The sequence below is a fragment of the Gekko japonicus genome, unplaced genomic scaffold (assembly GCF_001447785.1).
Source record: "Gekko japonicus isolate JY-2015 unplaced genomic scaffold, Gekko_japonicus_V1.1 scaffold1285, whole genome shotgun sequence".
NCBI lineage: Eukaryota > Metazoa > Chordata > Lepidosauria > Squamata > Gekkonidae > Gekko > Gekko japonicus.
In genome coordinates, this window is record NW_015166459.1 from 499,588 (window position 1) to 519,855 (window position 20,268).

Here is a 20,268-nt window from a genome sequence, read left to right on the forward strand (position 1 = left end):
GTCTGATCGCTCTCCACCGGTGCAGAGCCACTTCCGTTCGGAAGCCCGAGGCTTCCGATTTTCGCCCACCATTTTTTTTAAAAGGTTGGCGATATGCGCTTGGGCGACGCTTCGCCCTGGCGTTTGTTTAAAAAAAGAAGAAAAGGTTCTTAGTTTAACATTTCAGAGGAGTCTGGGACTTCAGGGAGGCCAGTTTGGTCTTTAAGCTTTAAAGGTAAGTCCTTACCTTTAAAGTTTAAATGTAAGATGGGGGGGGGGTTTGCGCATGCGCAAAGATCGCCATTCTGTGGATGGCTGCCTATGCGCATGCTCAAACTGAGTTAAAAAAAAAATGCCGACGCCCGCTGCATGTGAACGGGCATACAGCAATGGGCTCAGCAGACAGGAGGTGAGTGTGATCGCGTTTCAGCCGGCATAAACTGCACCGGTTCCAACCGGTACAGTTTATGCCGGCTGAAACGCCCCGTCTGAACGCACCCAGTAAGTCATGCTTCATATTATGGATTTCGCACTCGACCCAGAGACAAGCAAATCATCCTAAACGGCACTTCACCAGAGTCAGAACTGACAGAGCCCCCCCACTGCATGCTCTTCATCAACAATTTTTTAAATTTTTATTTAGAAAATGCAATAAAAAAATTCAGCCCTTTTGCGGCTGTTAAAAAAACAAACAAAACAATTTTCCATAAAGGAAACAACTCTCAAGTTAAGAATCTCTTATTGTTCTAACCATACAGCTCAGGTATTTACTTTACAACTCACTGGAAAAAATTCTACCGTTGTGCAGAAACGACCAGTCTCTTTGCTCCAGGAAAGCTGTGAGCGCTCTTCTTAGTTGTAAACCAGTTATTTTCAGATTCTCCTGACAACCGGTTAGTAGGCACACTTGGATCAGAAAACGTATGCATTTCAGAATGCGAAACTTGATCTAAATTAGAATGCGAAACTTGGTCTAAATGAGCTCGCTTGGTGATTTTAAAAAGGCCCACACAAAAACATCGAGGTAGGATTCATATTCCAGGATATCAGTGCCCCCCCCCCGTCGTAAAACAAGAACAACTTCTTTAAATCATAGCTCCAACACCTGCAGCTGCTGTTTATCCCGTTATTTTTATGTGTTTTTCTCCTCACTCTTTTTGTCCCCACCTGCACCAACCAAACTCAGCCAATGCTAGCAGGGCCAAAATGGGCCAGATAGACTTGCATCCCACCACCACGAAAATACGAAATTGCCCTAGCGATCCCTACACCCTGCCCTGATCTCCTGATGGGCTGGTCACCTGGTAGCAGCGAAGTATAATGGTTCTGCTCAGTTTAAGAGATTGGATTTATACCCCGCCCTTCACTCAGAGTCTCGGAGCAGCTTACAATCTCCTTTCCCTTCCCCTCCCCACAACAGACACCCTGTGAGGTAGGCGGGGCTGAGAGAGCTCTGACAGGAACTGCTCTTTTTCAAGGACAGCTCTTGTCAGAACTACGGCTTGCCCAAGGTCATCCAGCCAGGAGCAAGTGGAGGAGTGGGGAATCAAACCCGGTTCTCCCAGATTAGAGTCCACGCACTTAACCACTACACCAACCGGGCTCTGCCACCACCAATTAAATAGTGTTCTCACAACTAAAAAGAACATGGAGGAACCACACACTACTCTTTCCGATGCGCCTCCCACCAGAAAATTGCCCCAACACCTCAGTCTGACTGTGTGTAGGCTGTCTCCCCAACTTGAAGCTCTCCTAGCAATATTATCAAAATCTTACACAATATTAACTGTTGCATTTAAAAAAAAAAGGGTTGTACTATTTTCCAAGACATTAAGACACGTACACTGCTCACACAGAATGACGAAGCAAAACAGAGAGGGAAAGTTATACAAGCATGGAGAATAAAGATTAAGCACACACAAAAAAAGGTTAAGGGAGTGTATGTGGAAGAGAGATTACGCAAGGCAGGCGTGCAAATACAGGCACTGTCTTAACAAATCCTGCCCTTGAATCAGTTCAGATAACTGTACACAGACCCAAGCGGAGCAAAGGTCTTGGGCAGCAATTGCAACAGACCCCCTTGAGATTTACAATGCCTTCACCGATGAAGTGCCAGAGCACAGGTTGGACCTGAACGTTTATCTAACACAAGCCTTCAAAAATCACAAGCTGTTTTTTTAATTACCGTTTCCACACAGAAACAGAACACCCCCAGCGTAGAATTTTTTTTTTGCATTTTGTGACACATACACCCTAAGAAACGTGGCTCTGTATTATGGACTCCGGAAAAGAACGGAGAGATTGCTCTGAAGACCAATACTAGGATCTGATCGAAAGCACAATTGCCTTGGATGGCAGGAGGAAAAACATGCTTGACGGGGGAATTCTAGAACTTCCCAATGGTGCCGTTCAAGAAAGCAGGAAGCTACACTGCAAGTAAAGTCCTGTTATCGATGACGGTTTTCCTAAAGATCACGGCAACTGAATCTGGCCACATTAGATGACTCCTGACTTTCTTAAATTATCAGTGTTTTAGAAGTTACACGTGGGTGACCTGCAGTGACTTCCAGGGGGCATCTCGTTTTCTCCTCCCAACTATTTCCTCTTTCTCTCTTTTGGACAGCCCCCCATAGCCTCTCCCCCTTTTCCTACCTCCTTCTCACCCACCAGCCAGCTGACCTTTATCTTCCCTCCCCCTGGCAGCCTTTCCCCAGGAACAGTCTCGCCAAGTAGTCTAGTGGTTGCCAGCAACAGGCTTGCTTTTTTCCTCCTCTCTTACCACACACCGGCTTCTGCTTTATCCTCGTCAGCTTTCCCAGTTTGGTGTCGTGGTTAAGTGCGCGGACTCCAATCTGGGAGAACCGGGTTTGATTCCCCACTCCTCCACTTGCGCCTGCTGGATGACCTTGGTTATGCAGTGAATTACCTATGTCGCAGACCTCGAATTCTGAGATGAAAACCCAGCTATTCCCTTTCAGACTTCTGCGACACAGAAGGGAGATTTCAGCGCTTTGGAACTTCATCCAGAAAAGTCAAGAATAACGCAACTTCAGCATCTTTTCTAAGTAAACCTTTCCGGAGACTCTTAAACTTGCTAACTTGTAGAAACTAACATAAGTTACAGCAATCTATCCTGTTACTTGGGTAATGTGACTTGAGCGTGCTCCTCTGAGTCATACCCATCTTCAACTCCAAGGTAATAACACAGACAAGTAAGAGCAGTGGCAAAACAGCCAGAGAGAAGAACAGGCAGGGCACGGTTAATAAGTATTCTTTCCAAGTCATATATTTTTATTATCCCAGTAGACTTTAAAGCAGGGGTGTCGAACTTAAAAGGGATCATTAAAGGTAAAAGGTAAAGGTTCCCTTGCTCGAAAGCCAGTCGAATCCGACTCTAGGGTTGCGGTGCTCATCTCCATTTCCAAGCCGAAGAGCCAGCGCTGTCCGAAGACGTTTCCGTGGTCGTGTGGCCGGCACGACTAAACACCAAGGCGCACGGAACGCTGTTACCTTCCCACCCAAGCGGTACCTATTTATCTACTTGCAATTTCTTGCTTTCGAACTGCTAGGTTGGCAGGAGCTGGAACTAGAGACGGGAGCTCAGTCCGTCATGCGGCACACACCCGGGTCTCGAACTGCTGAACTACCGACGTTCCACAGCCTGCAGTTCAGCGTCTTAACCACTTGAGCCACCGCAGCTCCTAAAAGGGATCATTGCAGGTCCCTAAATAGAGGGACCTGCAATGATCCCTTTTAAAAATATATAAGGGTGCTGTAAGACAGTGTGCCAACACGTTCTGATCCATGAAATCCATGGGCACTCCATGAAATTGCTGAGCAGTTGGGTTAGAACGGAAAAAAGGAAGTCCTTCTTCACCCAAAGAGTGATTAACACATGGAATTCACTGCTGCAGGAGGTGGTGGTGGCTACAAGCATGGACAGCTTCAAGATTAGATAAGCATATGGAGCAGAGGTCCTTCAGTGGCTATTAGCCACAAGGTGCAGATAGGAACTCTCGGGCTGGGGCAAGTGATGCTCTGTCTACTTGGTGCTTGGGGAGGGGGTCAACAGTGGGAGGGCTTCTAGTGTCCTGGCCCCACTGCTGGACCTCCTGATGGCACCTGGTATTTTGGCCACTGTGGCTTCTCTTATGTTCTTATAAGCCCATTCTTTTTGAACACCCATTCTTTCAGTTCTCATCCTTGGGTTTTATTCCTTAATAAATCATCAGGAATTGAAAATTTCGATTGAACCGAAGCCAAGTAGTTTACTTAATTTACAGATTGTATCCATTTTATTGTCCCTTGCCTGATGTAACTTGAAACCAGCTCTGTTAGAATCTGCTCTTGATGAAAACTAACAGGTCTTAACACCATGGCTTGTGGCATTCCCAAAGCAATTTCTACATGTGTTGGGGTTTTTTGGTTAACATTCAGCCTGAAGAAGAGATCTAGTGAACTCAAAACCTGTTTCGTGTGTCATCAGGTTTCTCTTATAAAAGGTATTAACAGAGATTGTGTTCCTAAACTGTATTGCCACTCACAACACATACCTATGTTGTGTTGTGTCTTATGTTCTTATAAGAGTAATTAACACATGGAATTCATTGCCAAAGGAGGTGGCGGCGGCTACAAGCATGGACGGCTTCAAAAGGGAATTGGATAAGCATATGGAGCAGAGGTCCATCAGTGGCTATTTGCCACAAGGTATAGACAGGGACTCTGGGGCAAGTGATGCTCTGTCTTCTTGGTGCTGGGGGGGGCAACAGTGGGAGGGCTTCTAATGTCCTGGCCCCACTGCTGGACCTCCTGATGGCACCTGGTATTTCTGGCCACTGTGTGATACAGTGTTGGACTGGATGGGCCTTTGGCTTGATCCAACATTGGCCTCTCTTATGTTCTATGTTCTTATAAGAGTGATTAACCTATTCTTTTTAATTTTATGGAACGGTTAAACTTTAGAAACGGAACACTTTTCCCAGATACGTTTTTCCACGTACATATCTGATCCCAAAACTCAGTTTTTAAAATTATTATTAACACTATTAATGCTGTGTCATTTTCAGAAATACATACATTGCAATAAATATTTTTTAAAAATCAGAGACTTCTGTCTACTTTCGAAACCACAAATGTCAACCCACTTAGGAGGAGGGAGTAGTAGTACTGTAGTAGTGGATTTGTACCCCACCCTTCACTCGGAATCTCAGAGCGGCTTACAATCTCTTTCCTCTCCCCACAACAAACACCCTGTGAGGTCGGTGGGGCTGAGAGAGCTGTGAATGTCCCAAGGTAAGAAGAAGAGGAGATTGGATTCATACCCCGCCCTTCACTACCCAAGGGAGTCTCAGAGCGACTTACAAACTCTTTCCCCTTCCCCTCCCCACAACAGACGCCCTGTGAGGTAGGTGGGGCTGAGAGAGCTCTTTTGAGAACTGCTCTTTTTCAAGAACACCTCTGACAGAACAATGGCTTACCCAAGGTCATCCAGCAGGCGCAAGTGGAGGAGTGAGGAATCAAACCCGGTTCTCCCAGATTAGAGTCCGTGTGCACTTAACCACTACACCCAAAGCAAGATGCGGTCAATTTCAGCCTCGTCTTTTCACTAATGCAAAGCTTAAATGGCAAAGTATAGCCCTTGCAGCATTATAAGAGAGCTGCGTAAGGTTTGGGAATGCCAGTAGCTTATCTGTTTTGTGTGTCTACGGTAGTAATACAACTGGCTAGGTGAAAGAGGTGAGCACTGAGCAGACGAGTTTCTACTAATCTGACTTTGTGATTATTTTGTTTCCGAGACGTTCAAGTTTTCGGGAATCAACTGTTCCAGCACATGTGTCATGTGCTCTGGGATAATTGACACAACATTGTCGGGTAATTTGAACTGCAACAAGTTTTGCTTCTGTCTGCCAAGAAGTGTGAGGTATGAGTTCTGTAAAATAAATAAATAAATGCTTAAATCATGGGTGTGTCTGCATAGGAAAGCAAGCGCGCTTACGACTTTCTTTCTCTTTTTGCACCAGCAAGCATAGGAAGTTCAGTTTTCATACGAAGGGTACTGTTTCATTCAACTGTCTTACAAAAACGTACAACTTCCAGGACTGTACTATGTGGATGTTCCTCAGTGTGGGCCCAGATGTTAGAGTAGGCAGCCAGGATGGATTATAGGCAGGGGTCATTTCCTGCAGGAGCGCATAGGAGCGGAGCTCCAGAAGTAAAGAGCCCAGGGGGCGGGCACATGCAAGAAGCCCCACCCCCTGCTCCCAGCAGCCCTCAGTCAGAGCAAGAAGCAGCCAAATAAGTTGCAGAGCCCCCCTCCGCCCCCCCGGTCCAAAACAGTCCAGTGGCATCTTTAAGACCAAGTTTTATTCAGGTATAAGCTCTCCCTCCCCTGTGAGGACAGATCTGCATGTCCCCCCCCCAATAGCTAGGAATCCAAAACAGTCCAGTGAAGCCTGAGCGATGGGTGTTGCCTTCTGACACACTTCCGGTGATGTCAGGGGGTGTGGCATATGCAAATAAGTTATGAGTTATGCTAATGAGCTCCTGCACCGCTTTTTCTACGAAATGACCCCTGATTATAGGACATAGGTTACCCAGTTGGTGTTGGGTAATTTAATGCAGCATCTCACTCAAACACTTGGCGGAAGAGCTCCGTCTCGCAGGCCCTCCGGAATTGTGATAAGTCCTGTGTGTTACCTCAACAAGCAGCTAATTTCTGCAACTGAGGTTCTGTTAAACCCCTAAAGGTTCCAAGACTTCATTAACAGCTCACCTCTCACAACAGAGGAGGGTTTTGGCTACACGAACTGTGCAGACAGAACTTGAGGCCCTACAATGAACTGCCGTTTAAATCCCACCCAAACCCCCTTCTCATCAAAATAGGTAAAAGATTTCAATTGGTGGAGGGTATTCTGACAAAATCTGCTCCCTATCACACAAACGTCTTGCTCAACATGAACTGTGCCACATGAGGGCAGTGAGAAAAGGGCACCGGTCCCCTACAGGACAAGAGTCAACCAGCCAATCCAATACGTGGTTCATTAGATGACAGAGTTGGGCCGGAAAACAGCTGACCTGCTAGCTTAGTGCGCCTTCTTAATGTTCAACAAGTGACTTTGGCCCTCTGTCCTTACTTGTGCCTGAAACTCTTGCACTCGTTTTATAAACTGAAATGCTTCTCAAGCTTTGCAAAGAATTACAGAGGGCAATCAAAATTGTGGGGAGTCTTTGTGTTGGGTCTTCGGTTGTGACAGCACCCCGTAAAAGGAGAACTACATACACGCCCCTGAGCTCCTTGGAAGAACTGTGGGACGGGAACATACCAAAAAGTTAAGTAACTATGCATAGACGTGGTGCAGCCATTTCACCGCAACACTGAAGAATACTTCTCTACCTGATGTGCGAGGTTTTTTTAAAAAAAATCTAAAAACCCAATCATAAGACAAAACTATATCCCATACAGCGTAAATGTTACTCATCTGCAATTCTACAGAGCAGTCTTTTAATAACAATTTTGAAGTGTCAGTTAACATTTTTCCAGACAGTCAGCGATTTAAAGGGAAGCAGGGGGGAAACTGAAGCAGTTCATCATACCAGTGATCATGCCTTGTCACTAGCCAGCTACTCAGCAATAGCCACGTGACATTATACCGAACTTTTTTCATCCACTGATAGGCAAAAGGTGTAATCTTGCTTGGCGGATGTGGACACGCCAAGTGTCCAATTACCAAAGTTCCACTCCACCAGACAATCAGAAACTTCACAGCCTAACATTGACCACCTTAGCCAGATCGAACTGGTTACGCTGATCAGACCTTTTACCAATTGCATATTTTTAAGGAAAGATACAGCTGAAATCCAGCTTGTAATTCTACTCCTCACTAAAAACACCTGGAAACAAACAGGAAAAGATGGATCACTGCTACTATACGGCGTTAAGGAAAGAGGCCCTTGAACGAGTCCCACCCCGTTTTCAGAAAACGCATCTCCACCCTCCAGCCAAGCAGCCTTTGCAAGCGCTTCGCTCAGAAGGCCAAGTTCCACCCAGCGCGTCACAAGCAGTGTTCCCTCTAAGCTGAGTTAGTGTGAGCTAGCTCACAGTTTTGTAGCTTCCAGCTCAGACATCTTTGTCTTAGCTCGGGAAGGAGGGCTCCAGAGCAAACGAAATGATGCAGTAGCCAAATCGCTCGCTCACAGGCAGGGTTCCCTCTAAGCTGAGTCAGTGTGAGCTAGCTCACAGTTTTGTAGCTTCCAGCTCAGACATCTTTGTCTTAGTTCAGGAAGGAGGGCTCCAGAGCAAACGAAATGATGCAGGAGCCAAATCGCTCGCTCACAGTGCAGGGTTCCCTCTAAGCTGAGTCAGTGTGAGCTAGCTCACAGTTTTTGAGCCTCCTGCTCACACATTTTTGTCTTGGCTCAGGAAGGGATGGCTCCAGAGCAAACTCATTGATGCAGTGGCCAAATCGCTCGCTCACAACTTTAGTGCCAGTAGCTCACAAAGTAGAATTTTTGCTCACAAGACTCCACAGCTTAGAGGGAACATTGCTCACAGGCCAGTAGCTCACGAAGTAGAATTTCTGCTCACAAGGCTCGACAGCTTAGAGGGAGCACTGGTCCCTCTAAGCTGAGTTAGTGTGAGCTAGCTCACAGTTTTTTAGCCTCCAGCTCACAGATTTTTGTCTCAGCTCAGGAAGGAGGGCTCCAGAGCAATCTAATTTATGCAGTAGCCAAATCGTTCGCTCACAATTTTAATGCCAGTAGCTCACAAATTAGAATTTCTGCTCACAAGGCTCCACAGCTTAGAGGGAGCACTGGTCACAAGCAGGCAGGATCCTGCGGGACTTTAACTTCAGTTGCCCTTTCCACGGCTCCCAAAGGGACTTAAACGGCAGCCACATGCTATCGGGCGTGCATAGAACCACATGCAAGCCAAGGTGCATAGAACCACACTATTTACTACCACCCACCCACCCTCCTCCCCGCAAGGTTCGCAGCCAGCCCCGCGCACTCGCCTCCTCCAAGAACTTGGTGAGGTCATACACGCGGCGGTGCAGGATGATCCAAGTCGACTGGCCGGTCTTGTGCTGCTCGATCTCCTCGAGCTTGTAATAGCGACCCCGCCAACACTCCTTCCCGGACTTGGCGCTGCTGGCCTCCGACATCTTCGGCGCCTCGCCCCGGACCTCGCCCGCCAGCCCCGGACCAAGCGCAGCCCGCTTAGAACTCTGACCCAGGAGACGCGTCGCCTCCGCCCGCTCCCTCCCGCACGCCGATTGGGTCCCCCGCTGGGCAGTCCCGCCCACGGCCCCGCCTCTCTGGGTTCTCATTGGCCGGCTACGTTGTCCGAAAGGCTGGCTGGCTGGCTGGCTTGTTTGTTCTTTCCTTCTCCCGCGATTCCAAGAAGCGGGGCGTCCTGCTGTCTTTTCGACTGGGAAAAAAGGGGGAAAGGGGGGCGGGGAGATGCAGGTTGGCGTAGGCAGCTGAAAAACAGTCAGGTGACGGTGTTTGGTGTAGAGAGCCAGTTTGGTGTAGTGCTGAAGTGCGCGGACTCTAATCTGGGAGAACCGGGTTCGATTCCCCACGCCTCCACTTGCACCTGCTGGATGACCTTGGGCAAGCCACAGTTCTGACAAGAGCTGTTCTGTGAAAAAGAGCAGAGCCCCACCTACCTCACAGGCAATGTTCCCTCTAAGCTTTGGAGTCCCGTGAGCAATTATTCTGTTTTGTGAGCTGCTGGCATTAAAGCTGTGAGCGAGCAATTTGGCTACTGCATAAATTAGTTGGCTCTGGAGCCATCCTCCCTGAGCGAAGACAGAAATGTGTGAGCCAGAGGCTAAAAAACTGTGAGCTAGCTCACACTAACTCACCTTAGAGGGAACACTGCTCACAGGGTGTCTGTTGTGGGGAGGGGAAGGGAAAGGAGTTTGCAAGCCACTCTGAGACTCCCTTGGGTAGTGGAGGGCAGGGTTATCCTCCTCCTCTCCCTCCTCCTCCTCCTCCTCTTCTTCTCCTTCTTCTTCTAAGTGAGTCATAGACTGGCCGCTGTTGTAACAGCAAAAGCCCGGTAATGCCTTTGATTAAGATCCGCCAAAATGTGCTGGTCTCAGTCCAAGGTAGTAATTTTTTGCTGCTGCTGAGGGCGTGGGTTTGCACCAACCTGGCTACAGGGATCTACTTTTATTTCAACGTTATCTCTAGTCTTTTTAGTCTCTTGCAATAAAAACAATCTCACGGGACTTCGAAGTAACTGATTTATTGCGGCAGAAGCTAGTGGGATGAAGTTGATTGACGTTCCAGTGGGATAGCCTCCTTAACCTGCAACGATAGAAATAGAAAGGCGTCTTAAAACAAATCCATTATTGGGATGTACTAAAAGGAAGGACAGGATTGCCCAGAATTGCCCACTGGAAACAATGGGAGAGACTTGAAGGCCCATTGGAAATAATGGGAGCCAGGAATGCCAATTGACTTGCATGGGCTCCATTGAAATAGGTTACAGCTCAAGAAGAGTTGCAAATAAAATGTGGAATGGATTTTCCATTAAGGTCTCTGGTCCCAGATACACTGCTCTAGGACTGGAATGACAGGCCCCAGAGTGGAATGACAGCCCCAGGGAGTAGCAGGTATGTTCTGACGGTGGAAGGATAGGCCCCAGAGTTGAACGACAGGCCCCAGAGTTGAACGACAGCCGGGGGGGGGGTAGCAGGAGTGTTCAGGGACTGGAATGACAGGCCCCACGGTGGAATGACAGCCCCTGAGGGTAGCAGATGTGTTCTGAGGGTGGAATGACAGGCTCCAGAGTGGAATGACAGCCCCTGGGGGTACCAGATGTGTCCTGGGACTGGAATGACAGGCCCAAGAGTGAAATGACAACCCCTGGAGAGTGGGAGATGTGTTCTGAGGGTGGAATGACAGGCCCCAGAGTGGAATGACAGCCCCTGGGGGTAGCAGATGTGTTCTGAGGGTGGAATGACAGGCCCCAGAGTGGAATGACAGCCCTTGGGGGTGGCAGATGTGTCCTGGGACTGGTACGACAGGCCCCACAGTGGAATGACAGCCCCTGGGTATAGCAGGAGTGTTCTGGAACTGGAATAATAGGCTACAGAGTGGAATGATATTCCCTGGGGGTAGCAGGAGTGTTCTGGGAGTGGGATGACAGGCCCCAGAGTGGAATGACAGCCCTTGGGGGTGGCAGATGTGTCCTGGGACTGGTACGACAGGCCCCACAGTGGAATGACAGCCCCTGGACGTGGCAGGAGCGTTCTAGGACTGGAATGACAGGCCCCAGAGTGGAGTGACAGCCCCTGGGGGTAGCAGGACTCTTCTGGGAGTGGAAAGACAGGCCCCAGAGTTGAATGACAACCCTTGGGGGTAGCAGGAGTTTTCTGGAACTGGAATGACAGCCCCTGGGGGTACCGGGAGTGTTCTGGGACTGGAATGACAGGTCCCAGAGTGGAATCACAGCCCCTGGGTGTACCAGATGTGTCATGGGACTGGAATGACAGGCTCCAGAGTGGAATGACAGCCCCTGGGGGTAGCAGGAGTGTTCTGGGAGTCGAATTCCTTCTAAGATGATGCGATTACAGGGCCTTTTATATAGGAAGTGTGGTATTCTGGTATCCAGAGTTTTTAAGAATAATGTGCGAACTCCCTTATCCACTTGTGCACCAAAAGATAATACCAGGTCTGGTTCAAATATAGCTGTACCTCCTAAATATTCAAATCTGCAGTGGGAGGAAGGCACAGAAAGTCATTCAAAGATCCACGAACACTCCAGCTATAAAGCAAGCAGGACCAAGTCTCTGGCTTTAGATCAGGAGGAGCAGAGAGAAAGGTGTGGATTTGGGGGGAAATATCAACCATCCTGTAAATGAAGTCTCTCCACAATCCACTCAATGTATAGGAGTTCTTTACCCACACTCTGCAGCTTACAACGAATCACCCAAGGAAATAAAATCTCCTGGAACAGGCGCAGCATCAGCGTGTGATTACTCCAGGTCACTTGAACCTCAGGAAGGAGGAGTGTATGAGGAGGAATTAGACTTGAGGTCCAATAAGGTTATTTCATTTTCACAATGTTGGTCTAGGAACAATAAACCTCTTGCCACAGAAATCGCAGAAGAGGGACACAATTTATCACACCGGCCTGCAGCTTCATCATTTCCCCCATCATTAGCCTCCTCCCTAAAAACGGATTTTATGGAGGTGGAACAGAAGCCTTTACATCAGACGCCTCTCCTTCCTCTTCCACTATCTTCAGCCCAGTCATCCTCTACCCTACTCTCTGGGAAGAACGCCCCCCCCCCCCCACATAGTTTAGAGGACGAGCAAGGAACGACATCTACTAACTCAGGGAAGCCTCTGGAAGAGGTTAGTGTCTCATCAGACCCAAATAAACAGCCGGCTCAACAAATTGGAACTGACTGACTGTTAAAGGACTCTCCGCCCTATTTAAGTCCTGTCCTGGAATACTGCGGGTTGGAGGAACAAAGCCAATGATGTGGGTTTTCATCTTTACCTCAGAAGTTTTGACCTTATTATTTACAAGAAACTTGGATTCGTTCTGAAATTTTGTTGTTGTTGTTGTTGTTCAGTCGCACAGACCAGTCCGACTCTTCGCGACCCCATGGACCACATCACGCCAGGCCCTCCTGTCTTCCGCTGTCCTCTGAAGTTGGCTCAGCTATGTTCGCTGCATCTCTGACACTGTCTAACCATCTCATCCTTTGCCGTCCCCATCTTCTTTGACCTTCAATCTTTCCCAGCATCAGGGTCTTCTCCAGTGAGTGCTCCCTTCTCATTTGGTGGCCAAAGTATTTGAGCTTCAGCTTCATTATCTGGCCTTCCAGGGAACAGTCAGGGTTGATTTCTTTTAGGGCTATAAAACATATTCCCTGGCAGCCTATGAAGCTTACACTAGAGGGCGCTGTAGTGCAGGCATTGTAGTGTTTTGCTCTAACCAGCTTCAAATAGATATAACCCCCCTCCAAGATTGTGATCAAACGGCCCAGGCATTTAGGCTTAATTGTCAAGAGGCTTCATTAATAGTGGTAAATGTCTATATTCCACCTGATGCAGATAAATCCACAATGGCCCTTCATTGAAATCGCTTAACAGCATTCATTGAACAGCGAGAACTTAAGCTTCCCTTCATCAAACCTGCTAGTTGCCGGCAATTTTAACGCTAGAATAGGGAAAAAGGGAAAGATGGGTCATTTTGCAGAAAAAGAGGTGCAGGAGCTCATTAGCATAATTTATTTGCATAACTTATTTGCATGTGCCACACCCCTTGACATCACCGGACGTGTGTCAGAAGGCAACACCCACCGCTCAGGCTCCACTGGACTGTTTTGGATTGCTAGCTATGGGGGGTGGGGGAACGCACAGATCTGCCCTCACAGAGGAGGGGGAGCTTGTACCTGAAGACGGGGGGGGCCTCTGCAACTTACCTGGCTGCTTCTTGCTCCTCGTGGCCCGACTGAGGGATGCTGGGAAAGGGGCGGGGCTTGTTGCATGTGCCCACCCCCTGGGCTCCTCACTGCCGGAGCTCTGCTCCTGTGCGCTCCCGCAGGAAATGACCCCTGGGTTAAGCACACTTAACCACTACACCAAACTGGCAAAGATATCTGCCTGCCAGAAATGCTGTGCACAAAGCATTGAAACATGCCAAAACGAAGATTCTGTGATGCTTAGGAATTTCTAAGGCAGTGAGATAGGGCGATTCTGCATCCAACATTCGCTCCACATTTTCTCAACTGAGAGGAAAAAGTGCCGCTCAAAACCACATTCAAATACTTTGGGGGCAACACTGGTAATGACTGCAAAGTCACCCGTGAATGGCCATAAATCCAGGGCTATTTTGGGGCAGGAACGCACAGGAACGGAGTTCTGGCTGGCTCCTGAGTTGGCCACGCCCAGCAGGAACATATTAGCATAATAGGCCACACCCAACAGCAGGGACTCATTAGGATTGGCTACATTAGGGGTGTGTGGCCTAACATGCAAAGGAGTCCCTGCTACAAAAAAAGCCCAAGGTTTTGACAACAAACAAGGTAAACAGAATAAGAAGCAAAAGGTGGGTGTGGCTGGATGAGCACACTTCTGGTAACACAGGGGTGTGGCCTCATATGCTAATGACCTGTGCTGTCAGGGGTGTGGCCTAATAATATAATGAGTTTCTGCTTTTGGGTGTGGCCAATTATGCTAATGAGTTCCTGCTGGTCTTTTTCTACAAAAAAAGCCCTGCATAAATCTATGCAGAAGGTACCATAAAATCTGATGATCAAAGAACACAAAAGTGGCATGCAGTGTGGACGACATCATAAAATCCGATGATCAAAGAAAGTGACAGCAGTGTGCAATGCAGAGGGGAATTTCTGCTCCAAGGTGGGTTTTGTAAAACAATGGGAGAGGAAAGCCAATGCAGAATCACCCATAGTCTGCTGGCAAAAAATTCTTCGTATGCAGCTGGGTACCACCGCAAGCAGGTCTTGTTGGACTGAAGGGCCAGGCCCAGATCCGTCGCTTAATTATTCCTTTGGCTTCTGGAAGCCTAGATGTAACAAGGCGGCGGGGGGAGGGGAGAAGCCATACTCTCAGAGGTCATTTGGGGGGGATCGCAGTTCCCGCGGGTGAGGTGTGGGGTCCTTGCACTCCCGCCGGCCTTGCAGGTCCACTGCCGGGCCCCTCATGGGGCTCGGCAGTGGAGCTGCAAGGCCGGCAGCGGCCGGGACCGTTGGGGGCGGGGTGTGTGGCCTTATGACACACTTCCGGTGATGTCAGGCGGTGTGGCATATGCTAATGAGTTATGCTAATGAGTTCCCCTAGCTCTTTTTCTACGAAACGACCCCTGCATACTCTTGTCATTTTCCTTTGACAGCTCTCAGCCAGCTTGGACAGTAGTTATCTGAAAGAATTAGGGGCGTTAGTCCCTGAGGGCTGCAATTTAGTTTTAACCCATAGGTGGTCATTTGAACCCACATGTTTGCCTCAGGTGGAACCATTCCTGCCACTGGCCTGAGGAAAGCATCTGAAGCCAGCTGGGTCACCTCGGGTCAATCACAGTTCTCTCAGAGCTCTCTCAGCCCCACCTACCTCACAGGGTGTCTCTTGCGGGGAGAGGAAGGGAAGGTGATTGTAAGCCACTCTGAGACTCCTTCAAGTACTCAATAAAACCAACTCTTTTTCTTCTTCTTCTGTATTGAGGGACTCTGTGATCACACGGACTTAGATTGCACTCCTTCCACAGGGCAAAGAGCTTTATTAAGGCAAAGCTGGGAGCCATGCATTTATTGGGCAAGCGCCTTTTCCTGAAAAACAAGTTAGAGCTTCAAAGTAGGGTCTGCAAGACCCATGTTCAGATCCCCATCTTGTGGTGGAAGCTGACTGGGTGATTTTGGACCAGTCACACGCTTTCAGCCTAAGCAACCTCACAGCTGCTTTGGTCCCCACTGTGGAGATAGACTGTAATTTTCCTGGGTAGAGGCTGTGGGGGAGGGGGGGGGAGATGGAAAGCTGAAGACAGAGAGGCAGATAAAGGTAGGCTGGCTGTTGGGTGGGAAGGAAATAGGGTTGCCAACTCCAGGTTGGGAAATTCCTGGGCATTTGAGTGGTGGAGCCTGTAGAGGGTGGGATCTGAGGGGGGGAGGAACTTCAGACCGGTGTAATGCCATAGACTCCATCCTCCAAACCAGCCATTTCCTTCACAAGAACTACCATTGCCAGCCTCCAGGTGAGGGCTGGAGATCATCCAGAATTACAACTGCTGTCCAGGTGACAGAGATCAGTTCCCCTGGATAAAATGGCTGCTTTGGAGGGTTGAGTCTATGGCATCATACCCTGATGAGGCTGCTTGCCTCCCCAATCCTCACTGTCCCAAGGCTCCACCCCCAAATCTCCAGGAATCTCCCAACCTGGAGCTGGCAGCCCTACAGTGAATTGCTCTCTGTATCTGGAAGATCCGTCGTGATTCCCGGAGTGCTGCCACTGCTGCTGTGAGGGGAGAGGAAGCAGGTGGGTGGCTGGGAATACCGCCACCACTGCCGCTGCTGCTGTACAGGATGGGGGAGGAAGCAGGCAAGAGGCTGGGAGAGTGATGGGGGCAGAAAGAGAGAGTGTTGGGGTGGGGAGGGGAGAAACAGAGAGAAAGAGTGATGAGGTGGGGAGGCAGAAAAACAAAGAAAATGATGACGGGTCAGAAAGAGAGAGGAAATCACATGTGCAGAGGAGAGATAGAAAGTAAGAAAAGGGGGGCAGAGGGAAGAAATAATGTGTGAGAGGTAGGGAGAGAGGGGAGGAAGGAAAGGTGTGAGGAATGGGATGACCATCCCGCAAGTTTCTTGCGGGTCTCCACTTGTACTTTATAAAATAGTCGTTCAAAAATCCCATATAGGATCACTGTTAATAACAACAATAACAACAACGACAACAATAGAAAAGTCAATCTACTACAGAATCAATACTCCATGTAAACAGAAACTGTACCAACTTGAGAATCTGAACCCATTACGTCCATGAATCTAGCAGTGTGTCTTTGAGTACATGTTCGGCACAGCCATTTCCCCCTTTGTACCAAAGCTCAGCGCAGTCTTTCCACACACACACACCCATAATCCACTCCAAGTCCCCTCCCCCAGTCTTCCTCTATTTCTGCAGTCCCATGTATGAGCTACAGGAAGCCTTCTTGCTTTTACTGAGAACTCGTCCATGAAGACTTGTACCAGAATACAGTCTTGCGGGTCTCCAAGATGCCACTGGATTGCTGTTCATTTCTTTTAAACATATGAAGACACCCTCCCTGCGGGAACTTTACCATTGAGGGAGGCACAGGTTGGAATGGAATTAGAGGAGGTGCTTGACTGGCAGATATTCTACGTATTGGGGAGAAAAGGGGTGCGCCAGAGCCCTACAGCTGCAACATCGGAGAATGCCAAAGACAAAGGAGACAGTGTATAAATATAGTCACAAACAAAATCCACCAAGGGAAGACCATCTACAATTCACAACTATGTTCAAAACTATATATTATATTCAGGGGTCATTTCGTTAAAAAAGAGGTGCAGGAGCTCATTAGCATAACTCATTAGTGTGATGTATTGGAATCCTCACTTGAATCGCCCCATTGACACGCAATGTTAAGCGAAGGCTCCTCCAAACTAACGTACGATTGGTCGCCCTCTACCAGCGACCAATCAGAATAAGACACAGTCCCTGAGCGGGAAGAACTCCTATTGGTCCTTATCTAAGCAACCTTATTGGTTGATTATTGTAAATAGGTGTGGCTATGTTAGCCCGGGAATGTTTAAAAGGAGCCTAGCTCCCAATGTTAAACTGTTCTGGTTTTGAATGCGTTCGAGTGTTTGTTCGCTACTTCATTAAAGCTGAATCACTTAGCTGAAATCATTCTCCGAGTCTTTGTTAGTGCGATCTAACAATTAGCATAACTTATTTGCATATGCCACACCCCCTGACATCACCGGAAGGGTGTCAGAAAGCAACACCCACCGCTCAGGCTCCACTGGGCTGTTTTGGATTGCCAGCTATGGGGGTGGGGGAGTGCAGATCTGTCCTCACAGAGGAGGGAGAGCTTGCACCTGAATAAAACTTGGTCTTAAAGGTGCCACTGGACTGTTTTGGACCAGGGGGGCGGGGTGGGGGGCTCTGCAGCTTACCTGGCTGCTTCTTGCTCTGACAGGGCTGCTGGGAGCAGGGGGTGGGGCTTGTTGCATGTGCCCACCCACTGGACTCTTTACTGCCAGAGCTCCACACCTGTGCACTCCGTCAGGCAATGACCCCTGATTATATTCATTGAAATACAAAGAAGGGTTAGTAGTCACAACCCAATAAAGTATGTAAACATAGATCCAACAATTTGCTTATAACAATTAAGCATAGTTTAAACAAGAAACATATTCAGGACTCGGCTATGATAGCTCCAAATAGTATGTCTTGCATCACGCAGGGGAATGTAAGACGAAGCTGTGTCACCAGAGAACCGGCTCCTTTTTGCTACGAAAGAGCACTGTGGATTGTTCAAGTTTGCCTGCTGCTTTATTTATTTTATTTATCTATCAGTAGGCCCATTCAAGGGGCTGTGGTGGCTCAAGCGGTTAAGATGCTGAACTGCAGGTCAGAAGGTCAGTAGTTTGGCAGTTCGAGACCTGAGTGCCGCGGGACGGAGTGAGCTCCCATCTCTGGTCCCAGCTCCTGCCAACCTAGCAGTTCGAAAGCAAGAAATTGCAAGTAGATAAATAGGTACCACTTCAGTGGGAAAGTAACAGCGTTCCGTGCGCCTCGGTGTTTATTCATGCCAGCCACGTGACCATGGAAATGTCTTCAGACAGTGCTGGCTCTTTGGCTTGGAAACGGAGATGAGCACTGCATCCCTAGAGTTGGATTCGACTGGCTTTCGAGCAAGGTCAACCTTTACCTAGGCCTATCAAATAAGGTAATCATATTTTTTTTTACAAGTGTGGCTGTTGTCCTCTTCATAGAAAATATTTTTTAAAAATCTAGTTGCCCCTTTTAAGACTGATTTTTAATTGCATGCAAGAGAGAGTATATGGTGGAATGGTTTACTCAGGAACTCTTAAAGGAACATTCAGGAATAAAAGTTATGCGTCTATTCCAGTGTGAAGCTGTAACCTCTGTTTGAGCCTTATTAGATCTCCGACTGTGTCAAATAAATTACCGTTCTACTAACTTGACATTCTGTACTATCCATCAATGCTCCCTCTAAGCCGTGGAGTCTTGTGAGCAGAACTTCTACTTTGTGAGCTACCGGCATTAAAGTTGTTACAGTGTTCCCTCTAAGCTGAGTTAGTGTGAGCTAGCTTACAGTTTTTTAGCCTCTGGCTCACACATCTTCGTCTTAGCTCAGGAAGGGGGTGGCTCCAGAGCAAACTAATTGATGCAGGAGCCAAATCACACCTTTAATGCCAGTAGCTCACAAAGTAGAATTCCTGCTCACAAGACTCCAGAGCTTAGAGGGAACATTGGTTGTGAGCCAGCAATTTGGCTACTGCATCAATTAGTTTGCTCTGGAGCCACCTCCTTCCCGAGCTAGGACAAAAATGTGTGTAAAGGTAAAGGTACCCTTGCTCGAAAGCCAGTCGAGTCTGACTCTAGGGTTGCGGTGCTCATGTCCGTTTCCAAGCCGAAGAGCCAGCGCTGTCCGAAGATGTTTCCATGGTCATGTGGCCGGCATGACTAAACACCGAGGCGCACGGAATGCTGTTACCTTCCCACCGAAGCGGTACCTATTTATCTACTTGCAATTTCTTGCTTTCCAACTGCTAGGTTGGCAGGAGCTGGAACTAGAGACGGGAGCTCACTCCATCATGCGGCACACACCCGAGTCTCGAACTGCTGAACAACTGACCTTCCACAGCCTGCAGTTCAGCGTCTTAACCACTTGAGCCACCGCAGCTCCTAAAAAAAAAATGTGTGAGCCAGAGGCTAAGAAACTGTGAGCTAGCTCACACTAACTCAGCTTAGAGGGAACATCGGCTACCCATCTGAATCTGGCATTTGGGTGACAGCCAGTGTTCCCTCTAAGCTGAGTTAGTGTGAGCCAGCTCACAGTTTCTTAGCCTCCGGCTCACGGATCTTTGTCTCAGCTCAGGATGGATGGCTCCAGAGCAACCTCATTGATGGCAGTAGCCAAATCACTCGCTCACGACTTTTATGCCAGTTGCTCACAAATTGGAATTTTTGCTCACAGGACCCCACAGCTTAGAGGGAACATTAGCTACCCTGAGGTCTCCCAGCGTAGGACCCACGCCCCCATTCAGCCAGCCAGCCAGCCAGCCTGAGCCAACCAATGTCTGGAACTAGCCGGTCAGAAGGTAAAAGGTAAAGGTTCCCTTGCTCGAAAGCCAGTCGAGTCCGACTCTAGGGTTGCGGTGCTCATCTCCGTTTCCAAGCCGAAGAGCCAGCGCTGTCCGAAGACGTTTCCGTGGTCACGTGGCCGGCATGACTAAACACCGAGGCGCACGGAACGCTGTTACCTTCCCACCGAAGTGGTCCCTATTTATCTACTTGCAATTTCTTGCTTTCGACACAGCCTGCAGTTCAGCGTCTTAAGTTAACCACTTGAGCCACCGCAGCCGGTCAGAAACCTGTTAGCAAATCGGTGCGCCCTGGGACACAATCTGCCTCTCCGATCTGCCCGCCTCCCTCCCTCCCTCCCTCCGTCCAATCGTTCCCGCAGCTCCACACCCCCATCTCAGGATTGGGCGGGCGGGCCCTTGGGGAGGCGGCTCCCCTCCCCTCCCCTCTCCCTTAGTTCCG

The 20,268-nt window shown here is 48.6% G+C and overlaps 1 protein-coding gene across 1 annotated transcript in view; it reads right to left on the reverse strand.

The window, feature by feature from the left end:
* LOC107111132 (cytochrome b5-like) overlaps positions 1-9,207 on the reverse strand; it is a 17,976-nt gene extending 8,769 nt beyond the window's left edge. Inside the window, exon 1 of the mRNA XM_015412053.1 lies at positions 8,991-9,207. Within this exon, the coding sequence (XP_015267539.1) occupies positions 8,991-9,140 (150 nt within the window). The 5' untranslated portion in view covers positions 9,141-9,207. The remainder of the gene's footprint in view (positions 1-8,990) is intronic.
* Positions 9,208-20,268: the final 11,061 nt, after the last annotated feature.